Source organism: Manacus vitellinus, unplaced genomic scaffold (assembly GCF_001715985.3).
Source record: "Manacus vitellinus isolate BGI_N305 unplaced genomic scaffold, ASM171598v3 scaffold_55_pilon, whole genome shotgun sequence".
Classification (NCBI taxonomy): Eukaryota; Metazoa; Chordata; class Aves; order Passeriformes; family Pipridae; genus Manacus; species Manacus vitellinus.
In genome coordinates, this window is record NW_021940651.1 from 2524764 (window position 1) to 2537382 (window position 12619).

The 12619-nt window shown below is 40.5% G+C and overlaps 1 protein-coding gene across 1 annotated transcript in view; it reads right to left on the minus strand.

Annotated features, from left to right (window-relative positions):
• Positions 1–9072, minus strand: part of KCNG2 (potassium voltage-gated channel modifier subfamily G member 2) — a 27377-nt gene extending 18305 nt beyond the window's left edge. The window contains exon 1 of the mRNA XM_008920703.3: positions 8269–9072. Within this exon, the coding sequence (XP_008918951.2) occupies positions 8269–9024 (756 nt within the window). The 5' untranslated portion in view covers positions 9025–9072. The remainder of the gene's footprint in view (positions 1–8268) is intronic.
• Between the last annotated feature and the right edge of the window lie 3547 nt (positions 9073–12619).

Sequence of the window (12619 nt, forward strand, 5' to 3'; positions counted from 1 at the left end):
AAACTGGATATGGACCGAAGAGAGAGGCCCGGAGGATGTCTCTGCCGTGATTTAAATGCAAGACAGCCGAAAACCCAGAGGAGGAATCAACATTCCAAGACCCGTACATTGATAAGCTACACTACAGCAGCCTACGAACCAAGGTAGGAGACTGAGAAAGAGAGGTCACACAGCAAACCGAGGAGAAAGGACTCAAAGCTACTTTCTTGGACTTCATGAAGAGGAAAAACTTCCACAAACAGCTGGAGCTTGGTGAGGGGGGAGCATTCGGGTCCCCAAACACTCCCACAAGGGACAGACTGGTTACTTCGCAACCTTGAAAGGTTCTTCCTGGACTAAAGTTAAAGGGAGGGGCTTAAAGGACTGATAGAAATGTAAATATATATATAGTTGCCTTTAGTTTATATAGTATTTATTTGTGTAAATAAATGTATATACTTCCCCTTCCCCCTATAGAAGCCTCTGGCCTGAAAGTTTCTCTCTGGTGTTGGGATAAATTCTGGGAAGGGGTGGGGGAGCCTGGAAATTGGATTTTGGATTTCTAATGTGGCTCAAACTGCCACACCAGTAAAATGATCAAAGGACATGATCACCACTTCTTGATATTTGCAGAGAACTTCCTGCGATTGGTCTTATAAATTCCATAGGAGTCAGATAAAAGATGCACACCACTCCAAAATCCCCCACAGAACTTGACATTTAAGTTTTAGATTGAGCAGTACAGAGGTTCTTGACTCCTTGACTTTAAAGCTGTCTGTGTGGCACACAGAAGCAACATTACTTTATCAAACCCCATCACTTTCAACTGCTTTCGGACAAACCAGAGCTGTCTGAAAGACAACTTGCACAGCAAATTTCTCTGACCATCAGAGAGGAGCTGGGAGACCATACTATGATGACTCAGACTTGCAAACTTTGTAGTTACTCCTCAGTTTTGGACTCTAAGGATATCATACAGTAATTGCATCTTGCATGAGTCTCAAGTTGGTCTCACTTGTGAAAAGGGTTTTCTTGCTTAGAAATGTAGCTCACAGACTGAAGCACAAAGAGTGTACCCATGTACCTGAACACCAGGTAGATGTAGTTTTATTTCTGTTATTATGATGGTCATAGACATTGTGATTAAGATGTTCTGTCACAAAGCATTCACAATCTAAGGGCAGGATTAAACAAAACAGGTGATGGAACTACATAAGGCCAATTGAGAACCTAAACAAGAAAGTAAACTTTTTCATATTGCCAATGACTGGAGCTGTGGGTAAAAGACGTTCTCAGGGCTTGTAATTTGTTATGTGTTACCATTTTGATTTAAGTACTGTCTGAGGAGAAAACCTAATTTAAGCTTGTGAAATTTAAAAAAAAAAGAAACACCATACTTTTAGTTAAAATACAGTTCTGTAGTGTTCTGAGTGCTACATCCCTTGAGCAAGGACATGGGAATGTGAAACTGAATATGAATCTCATGTGTCTATAAGAACTCCATTGTGCACGATGTAGAAAAGGCAGGTGACAATCGCTAGTGAGTCATTTGGTCTTTCCCTGGCCTCCAGCCAGATGTGGCCTGAAGTGTCTGGAGCAAACACAAAATGCAAACAAGCAGTATAGGGGACAAGTACAGTAGATCAATTCAGATGCCAAAACTGGTGATGCTGTTACAGCTCATAATTTTTGGCATTTAAACTGCAGAGCTGAAAAAACGGTATAACGAATTCTCAGATGATCCCCAGGGAAATTAGTTAGTCCAATTCCCCAAGACTCTTTTTATAAAAAGTCACCCTCAGTGCCTATACACTATAAATAGTTATCTGTAATACCAGCGGGGAGATTTTTTTTTTTAAATGCATGGGTTTTTTTGACTGTGCTGTAATTTCTAGAACAGTTTATTCCACAAAGAAAGGAAAAACACAAGCTGCAATTTATTAAGACTTTCATTCATGAAAACAAACCATCTATGCATCACATGAGTCTCTAAGTTAAAATCAAGACCTTGTTATCACATGCAGAATGACAACTGAACAGTCAGAAGAGAGAGAAAGTGGTAAAAATGAGCTATCCAGCAATGAAAAGCTTAATTCCAGAGTCTCAAGCAGAGTGGCATTTTAGGCACTGCCAACAATTGTTTTACTCCTTTACATTACTTTTCACCAAAATAAGCAAATGAAGCAAATGATTTAATGTAAAAATGTGTTAGCCCCAGCTAGAAGGACCCCAAACTGCAAGAGTTTTGAGATAAGATAGTATTCAACAAAATGACATTTCTGACACACTGAGGCTGTGAATCTTGTATGTGTTCCTATTGAGCTACCTATTTAGACTACAAACCTAATAAAATCAATAGTTATAACTGCAGAATCACAGAATGGTTGAGGTTGCATGGAACCTCTGGAGATCACCTGGTCCAGCCCCTTCTACCTGCTCAAACAGGGCCACATAGTTGTCCAGGACTGTGTCTAGGCAGCTTTTGAATATCTTCAAGGATGAATATGCTACAACTTCCCTGGGCAACCTGCACCAGTCCTTGGCCACCCTCACAATGAAAAGGTATTTCAGAGGTAAATGCTTGTGTTTTATGTCACCTCTGGTCCTGTCACTGGGCACCACTGCAAAGAGCCTGGTTCTGTCCTCTGTGACCCCTCCCTGCAGATATTTCTACACATTGATGAGATCCCCCTGAACCTTCTCTTCTCCAGTCTAAACAGTCCCAGCTCTCACAAGCCTTTCCTGTAGGGGAGGTGCTCCAGCCCCTCCATCATCTTCATGGCTCTACATTGGTCTTTGTCCAGTATGCCTATATCTCTCTTGTACTGGGGACCCAGAACTTGACACAGCGCTCCAGGTGTGGCCTCACCAGCACTGAGCAGAGAGGAAAAACACCTCCCTCGACCTGCCAGCAATGCCTAACACAGCCCAGGATACCAGCAGCCTTCTTTGTTGCAAGGGCACATTGCTGGCTCATGGTAAACTTGGTGTCCACCAGGACCCCCAGGTCCTATTCTGCTGAGCTCCTTTGCATCTCGGTGGCCTCCAGCATGCACTGGTGTAAGGGGCTGTTCCTTGCCGGGTGCAGGACTCTGCATTTCTCCTTGCTGAGCTTGCTGAGGTTCCACAGGCTTCCTGAGCCCATTTCTCCAGCCTGGCAAGGTAACTCAGGACAGCAGAACAACTGTCTGACCTATCAGTCACTCACCTAAAGTTCCTGTCATCAGCAAATTTGCTGCAGGTACACTCTGCTTCATCCTCCAGGCCACTAATAAAGATGTCTAACAAGACTGGACCCAGTACAGAGCCCTGGGTCTGTTAGTTTAGTTAGTGGCCTCCAACTACTTTGTGTCACTGATCACCATGCTCAGGGCATGGCCATTCAGCCAATTTTCAATCCACCTCACTGTCTGCTCATGCACCCCTTACAGCAGCAGCTTGTCTACGAAAAGCTGTTGAGAATCATTATACAAGACTCTTTTAACCTTGTCTGAGATTACTTTTGTGTGTACCTTTGTGAAATGAAATCTTTAGTCACAAGATTGTTTAAAACACACATTCACCATTTATCTATTATCAACATTATGAAAGTTGAAGAACAGCGTGTAAATTAAGCTTAGAAGGTTAAATGGTTTTGGCTTCTTTATGAGCTATTATTAACTTCATTATTTATAAACCTCTTTCTTTGTTGTAATGTTCTTTAGCTGAAGGTTATTGAACTGTAACTTCCTATCACAGCATCTTTAATTAGGCTAGCTTTTCCCAACACGTTAGGAAGCACGGTGAAGAAGGAAGTATCACAGAATCACAAAATATGCTGAATTGGAAGGGACTCACAAGAATCATTGAGTCCAACTCCTGGCCCTGCACAGGACTATTCCCAAGGGGTCACACCATGTACCTGAGAGTATCATCCAAATGCTTCTTGAACTCTGTCAGGCTTGGTACTGTGATCACTTCCCTGGGGAGCCTGTTCCAGCACCCAACCACTGATCTGCTTCTCCTGTTTTACACTGTGGTAGTACAAATGATTGAGCTCAGGGGTACTCAGGCCTATAAATGCTTTTGTGAATCAGAACAAATTATTTGATGTTAATGTCTGAGTTCACTACCCTTTCTTCTGTGATGAAGAAGGTTGTCTAACAAAAGAAAGAAGACTTCTTCAGATAGAAATGGTCAACATTTCTGTTTTCAACAAGAAAAAAAATGAAGAGTTCAATATGATGACCATCTGGCTTCAAGCTGAATCTCTCAATGTCTTTTGGTTGTTCAGCTCCAACTGTGTTTAAAGTTTTTGCTGTAAGGTATCCCTATCTGTTTTAAGGCTCTGATGTATTAGCTGCTTTCCTTAAGTCACTCAATGCCTGGCCATTTGTTTACAGAGTTGAGAAGCCCACTTAAAGGTATCATACGCCTAAAATGCCTTAAGGATATTTTTATGCCTCTGGATATTTTTACATCTTGGAGATGACTTTTGTGGTGGTCTTGAAAGAACTCAGTGACTGAGGGTTCCTGCTACGATTCTGTCTCAGCAGATTTTACCTTTAGAGAAGACTTTTCACCATTAAATCTAAATCTTACATAGAAATCTCCCATTCTGAAAATTTTGAAATTAAAAAATTAGCATTGTCTTGTTACTTTACACAGAAGAATGTGACTGTCTTCACAGGTTTGTTTTCTTTATACATTTGAAGTATCCCTTTCCTGAAATTTCCAGAAGCAGCTATTATACATATTACTGGACCAGTGGATTTTATTTAATTTAATCAGGAAATAAAAGCTAAATGAGAAAAAATTGACAAAATATATGTCCTAGTTCAGTAAGTAAAACATAATTTAGTATCTGATTCTGTTAACTTTACTGATAATTGTGCAGCATCTGAAACACATGATACTATTTCCCAAAAAGAGTAACACAAGGTGAATCAAGGTGACCATTAGTAAGAACAAGACATATACAGTACAGGGGAACGCCATCCTTCCCTGTTAAACCATTCTTGTTAAACCACTAGGGATTGCAACTGTCATCCAGAACATCTGGACCATTTGATAAAGTTAACAAAATGTATGATTGAGTCTTCTGCTGTATTTTAAAAGAGATAGGCAGGCACCTTAAATAATTTCCTCACCCACTTGGTCATTACTTCTAACTTTCAAGATCCCACACTTGCATCTTGTCTGAGGTCATTTACACCTCTGCAGGACATCACTGGGTGTAACAGCTCATCCATTCAGATGGTATTAAAGGATTGGGGTATGGAAAATTGCTTCCCCCAGCAAAACCACAGCATGGGTTTTTTCATGATTGGTTCCTCTGTCTTTCCCTGAAGCAATAACAGGAGAGATAGATGGCACATAGAGCTCTTGTTTTCTGTAAAAACACCAGCTCTGACACAGAACCATAACAACAGTAATGCCAGCCAGAAAACCTGGAAAATCCATTTTCTGCTTGTTAGGAGACTGCAAAACCAGACCAAAGAACTATCGCTGGGCACAAATTTTAATCTAGATATTGGGGACACAGCTCAGAATGATTAACATGAATTTGAACTCACATGATCTCTCTTCTCTCCACACCTGTTATGTGAAGAGCTGCATTGGCTTGCTAAGCCACATAGAGAGTACACACAAAGAGTTTGCAGCCTAGGTTTCTGACCTTACAAGTGATTCCATGTGGGCAGATGCCTGATTCCCTACCCAGCCAGAAGTGATCCTTCACCTGTCCCCTGTGCAAGAGAGCCACCTTTGTCTCAAACAAAATACCCCTTTCCAATCTGTCCACAGACCTTCCCTGTGCAAAGAGCAGAACAAAGATTATTTGCAGGAGCTCTGTGCTTTTAGAATGTAAGGACACAGAAAAACATAGGAGAATTTATTCTGATCTTCTCTGCATTGCAAGCATTTCACTTTTGTAACTTGATCTGCGATTGGTAATTTACTTTTGATTGAAATAGAGTGTGTTTAGCTGAAGGCTACCTACCAGGAGGGCACTGAGCTTTGAACTGAAAAAGTCTAAAAATACAAAATCCACTAATTCCCTTCCTAGTCTGTCCCAGTAATTAATCACTGTGGTATTAAAAATTGGCATATAGTTTCCCATATGAATTTCCCAGGATTCAGCTTTTATCCATGCATCATCTCCTTGCTTAATTTAAAGGTCTTTTAGATGATACAGTTCTCCTCCCCTCATAAAAAAACACTTATGTGCTTAATCCACTCACCTTCCTCCCAATAATGCAATTTAACTGAAATGTTCAAGTTTCTTACTGTATGGCATTTTCTACAGGTGTCTAAGATTTACAGGTTTTTTCACCCTTTTCCACTTTTTCAAAACACCATTAAAAATAGTAATGTGAGAGTCGACTGCAGCATTCTAATGTCAGTCTCACCAATACAGGCACAAGAAATCTTCCAGCTTCTAATCACTGCTCCTCAGCTTAGATACTCAAGGGTGACATTAACCCTTCTGACTTTATGCTGCAATAGGAACTTACAGTAGTTGTACCCTAAATCCTATTTAGAATCTCATTTTGGGAGTCAGACTCTGCTTTTACAAGAGCAAGTCTGCATTCATCTTTATTGCACAGTTTTGCATTTGATTATGAAAATGTGCTACTTCTAATGGTCCCAGCTTACCAAGAAATCCAGGCTTCTTTCATACTCTTGCTTTATCCTCACTATTACCCTGCTCCACCCAACAAAACATTATTAGCCAATTATTATGAGTCCCTATTTATGTTTATACCATTAATAATAATATAAGGTGCCTAACCTCTGTGAATTCTAGAAGTAATTGCTCAGCTCTCACTTAAACCCAGGAACATTTGAACACTAAATACACCTCAGTTTTCAACAGTAAAATATCCCTTGTGCTTAGAATTCCAAGATACTGGAGAACTGATGGTTAATTAGAGTAAAAGACATGTGTTTTGGAAATGATATTTCTTTTAAAATTATTAGGACAATATAGTGTTAATTAGTACCCAGTATCCTCAACTTTTAAACCATAAAAAGGCTTTAAAATAGAGATCTTATAATAAATCATATATCAATTAACATACCAAATGGTTCATCTTTTTATTTGGCTGCTACTGAGTGAGTCTGATTCCATATCAAAATACTCAGTTGATGTGCAATCTCAACAGACCTGGCAAGCAAAGGGTGGATTTAATGGTACATGAGGTAATCAGTCAAACGCAGGGGTCTCTCTGCAGTGGCTGGACCCATCTTCCATCAGCATACATTTTATTTCCAGTGCAACAAAACAGTAAATGACCACCCTCTTTTCTGCTAGTGGCATTGGGGGACGAGCCATCCAGCCCCTGGGTGATGGCACACAGGGAGATTGCTGCTTCCAGGAGCGCTTAGCTTTCAGCTGAGAGGCAGAACTTCGGGGGGTGAAGTAGTTAGTAGCTGAAGTTCACAACCACATTTAATAACCATGGGGCTGGGAAATAAGCCCACACATTTAGTACCAAGCTTGGACTTGGGTAAAATGAGAAAGGCCATGAACTCTTCAAAACATCCCCACCTCCCAGATCCCTTAGACTGCATTTCAGCCTATATGTAAATAAAACATGATGTCCTCCTCTATCATTTTTCAGATAAGCTCTCACTGGCATACATAGAATTAATCCTAGGAAAGTGAACTGCTTGCACAAAATAAGGGACTAAACCCTTAGGGAATTTGGTGAACTGAAGAATAAACAAAATATATGTAAGACTTGATTTTCAAGGGCATAAATCATCCACAGCTTACACTTGAGAATACTAAACATATCTGAAAATTGGGACAATTGCTCTGTTTCTGCTGTTAAGTTGCTGCCTCAGCTTCCTTGGCCTTTATCTCACCCTATAACATCAAAATACTTTAGATATGGTTTTTACACTGGGGTACTGAGAGTTCATTCAAAGTGTTAAAGTACCCTTAGGGAAAACTGCTCTGTTAACTCTAAACCTAATCTCAAAACATTAAGCCACAATCAAGGCTGATTTTTATCCCCACAATAGCTGGTTTGTCATCTGGTTAGAGATGTCAGAAAACAAACCTGTTGGGCAAAACTATCTGCTGGTGTGAACTGCCAAAGCCGTTCTGGCAAGGCAGTGTTTGGCCCAATCTTCCCTCAGTTTGAAGTGACGTAATGCTTTGTGTGCTCTACCCCAGACAGCCCTCCACTCCTTACGTACTGAATGCAAAACCTTCATATTTGCTGGAATGATTTTGCCTGTCACCTTCCCCGAGGAGACAAAATGCAAAACACGCTTTACTCCAAAAAAAGCTGCACTCACCCGATCTTCTTCTTCTCTGACATCTGGCATGGTGCTGATGCAGAGGCTGACTGCAGTGATGGCAACAAAAGAGATTGAAATACAAGCGAAGATCTTCCCTGGGATCCCTGAGTGGGGGTTCTCTACCATATCCCTAAGCCTTCTCATGCACAAACTCAACCGGCTAGTGTCCTGGAAGGCACGTTGCGCAGTTTCACTAAATACCATCTCCCTTTCAAACAGCCTGGCCTCAGCTGCCTCTTCCTCTTTCTGTCGCAATCTCTTTTTACAGCACCACTCCAGGTGGTCCTCTTCTATCCCCCAGTACACAAGCTCCTCCTGGAAAGAAAGAGCGCACATCTCCCTGAGAAGCCTCAGCTTCCCAGCTGTCAGGAAAGTCATGATTGTCCTGAAGGCACTAGGATTACGGTCAAAAAAAAATTCATTGCAGCTAACATCATAATCATCACAGATGTTCATGATCTCATCATAGTTGTTGCAAGACTTTAGCTTCCCAAGCCTGGTCAAGGGGCAGTTCTCCAAGGTGGTCCATGGAATTTTGTATTTAATACCGCCTACATTGATGATCACAAACCTGGACCGGTCATCGATGCGAGCTAAGCAGCACAAGTCTTCTCCAGGATGCAAAAGTTTGGCCTTTTTGTAGAAGAATCCTTTCTTGGTTTGCACTTCACACAGGTTTTCCAAGTTGTTGAAGGAATAAGTGCTGAACTCAGGATCTGCATTCCCAGTGAGCAATGCCATTTCGTGATACATCTGTTGAGTCCATAGGGAGGTTGCGGCTACTCAAACAAAAGCATCTGAAGCTTGGCCAGAAAGTCTATCTGTAAAAAAAAGGATTTTAAAATTACAATAAAAGTAGGACATTGTTAGATGATAAACAATCCTATCCTCTCATCCCCAAGAAACTTATCCCTGTGGCATTATTTTTCCCCCTATTATTTTAGGAGTATCTTTGCTTGACAGTTGCTTGGGGAAAGAACTTAAACTACAATCAGGTCAGAAGCCATGTTGATACTTCAAGAGAGTTTAGTCAGTGAATGAATTTACATTTTAGCAACTTAATAAAGAAACTTAGTTGTAAATTTTTTTTTATTATTTTGGCCCATCTACATAATATTCCTATTACAAAATGCCCATAGTGTGAGGATAAAACAAACACCTACAGTACAGTCAGAAATGTAAATGCAGAAATGTGGGTAATTCCCAATTTAAATTCACTATGCCCAGGTAGCAATAGCAATGAATATCTGGGAGCTGAGAATCCAGCCTGCAGCCAGCACCCAGGTTTGGGTGCCTGAATCTCCATAGCACTATGGAGACCCATTTGCCACTGGTACCCCAGCTAATTGGATTAAAGCTATATTGGGAGTATCTACCAGAATAGCCCCACTTCTAAGGGTAGAAAAGCTTTTGTTCTATGCTGGAGTACCTGCCTTCCTGACTACTGACATCTCTGGTAGGAAGGTGGGCATGCTGTGTCTGAGCTGAAACCAGAGCTTGCCTGGGACGCTGGAGCTGCTGAAGGCTCTTCTGTGGGTTTGGCTGTAGGAGATGGAGAGGGTGCCAAGAAGCCTGGCAGCAGCTCTGAAACGGGATATCAAACCTAAGAATGAAGCTGAGCTGGAAGTGAACTGGTTGCTGCTCTTACTTCTGCATAGCGCAGAACCCAACTGGTCACATTTAGCAGGAATTATGCTTATTATGTATAATTCCAGGATTTAGCTTGTGCCTTCTGCTTACCCCTCCTTTACCAAACCACAATCCACATCGTTTCCCTACTTTCTCTAAAGCTAGTCACCCACATTCTTCAAAGCAGTCTCTCCGAATCAGTACTGGGGATGTCTTGAAATGCTACTATGTAATTGCACTTGTGAATCACCCAAAACTTCCTGAATTGCTCGAATATGAAGTAGGAAACAAGAAATCAGTGTCGGACTATTGGGATTCCACACAAAAGACCTGGACTGAGAATGGATGCAGTGATGGCGAACAGCCTTTACTGGGGAAGGTAAAAACCTTACAAGTTGACAAAAGATAGGAGAAAAAGCTGAGTAGTGAAGGATAGACTGACATAATTGATGACAGGATGAGGCAGTAACTCCATAATTTATAAGCAACATTCTCCAATTCCCTCTGAATCTCATGCCTCAGCTGAGAGAGAACAACAAACAAGTGGGTACCAGGAAAAATCAGAGAGCACACACATTGAAACACATTCCCAGAGGAGCATCTTCCTTTATCTTTAATCAGCAAACTAACTCTTAACTCATTAGACTTAGTCAAAATGATCTCTGACAGAGAGTGGTGAATATTTGCTACCATAGCACTGAATCACCCTCTAAATATTCTTACCAATTGCACTCAAACAACAACACAGCAATAACAGTGGTACTCCTGCTTCAACATTTCTATAAGGACTCAGTCACTGAATTTTAGAATGGCATTTACACTGGATATTTGCAAAAGGTCAGGAAGGTTGGTTTACATACAAAAAGCTACAGTCATCTAGAGATACTTTTCAGAACTGTGAAAATTTCAGAAGAGCTAATGATGCTAAAATCTCTCAAATTTCACTTCAGGGAAAGAAATAATTGTTTGAACATCTGTTTATACAGGGCAGTATGAGCAACAGAGAAAAGCTCCTTCACCTGGGTAAGGGCCAGTAAAGGGCAATAGGAGCAACACACTCTTACGGTGCGTCTACGGCACAAGCTCGAATGCAGCTGGGGTTGCAAATGCCACAATGAGTGAGCACTGTCAGCACAGCATATGCTTTAAAGATTTAGTCTCTTGTTGCTTTCTGTTGGTAAGATAAAATATTCACTGCCACTACTGAGAGCTTTGTGCTTTTGTTTTCATGCCTCACTTGTTCTACAAGTCAACATACTAAAAGTGGTTTACATTGTTTTGAGATCAAGGCCAGGATATGCTTTTCTCCTCTCCCTCGTGTAGCAGGTTGCTGCATAAAGGGACCAGATACATTTCATAGAATTATTTTGAATATAATCTTACATGTACTTCTTCCTCCTTCTAAGTAGCAGCTAGCTCAATGTGAAAATCTGTAAGCATGTTGGTTTGCTACAAAATCTCTGAATCTCTGAATCTTTTATTTTGTGAATGTGTGGATATAAAATTACATTGGTTAAATGTAAAGTTTAAGGAAGGAGCTTTTTTTTTTTCTTTTTTTGTATCGTCAGTGGATAAACAGAAAGAGAACAGAAGTAGTTATGGATAGTATTGCCTCTGGTTTAACAGGTTGATTCTGGACAGTACTGGTAGCACCAGGTGCTGGAGTTTAGCTACTACAGTGAATTTTCTGACATCACACTTCAAGATCCCAGAATCCATACTAGCATACCTTATTAGTTGGCAGCATTTGTTTTGGAAATCTCAGATTAAAAGATAAGCGTGTGAAGACAGTTGTATTTATTATTCTCCTTGCCATCTCTGTGAGATGGTTGACCAAGACCAGGGCTCAGATGTCAATGGAACAACATGGAAAAGCTTCTTCTGCCACATTAACTGCCTAGAGAAAAACAAAATACATCACTGTGGGTTCCCAATTTGGCATCTATCCTGAGAAGTAAAACAAGCCTGGAAGGTCTACCTCTGATCTTATGTGCATGGAATGTATCATGACTCTCACTAAATATTAAAGGGTGTTTGAAAATTATGTGGGTCTTAAAATACTCTCTGCATGCCAAGGTTATCTGATGTATGCACATGCCTGCAGTAAAGCATCCTATTGAAGATTAACTTTAAAAGCCAATACTTCCAGAAATGATACTACTTTATCATCCAGTTGGCATTTCTACCATTTAATCTGACACATGGGTGCAGGAAAGACTATTAAAGCACAGTCTGGAATAAGCTGTCCATCATAGGGATGAAGGACAGAATTTGATTCTATATTTGTTGTTCATAATTTTACAATGCTGTGGGAGAAATGCTGTATGAATGTTTCAGTTTGATGATCATATACAGGGTGGGTCATACATATTGTGGATTCTTTTCTTTTTTAAGTAGAGTCAAACAATTTTTATTCACTAAGAAGTATTTTCTTTGGCCGTCTATGTATGTATATGTATTCATGCACACATGAATTCAGCCAAATTGTGTCAACAACAGGCAGTTGAGATCTTCAAAACACAAGTATTTTCCATCAAAGATTTTAAAGATTAAATAAATGTCATAAGCACACAACTGCTTCCCCTTTTTGTTGAATTATTTTCTCAATTGAGAGAGGGCTATTTCCTGACTCACTGCCTTCTCACTTTTTCCACTCCCATCACTGCTCCTCACACAAACATTCCTCATTGTCCTATTCTATCAGTACTGTTGCGTCTAA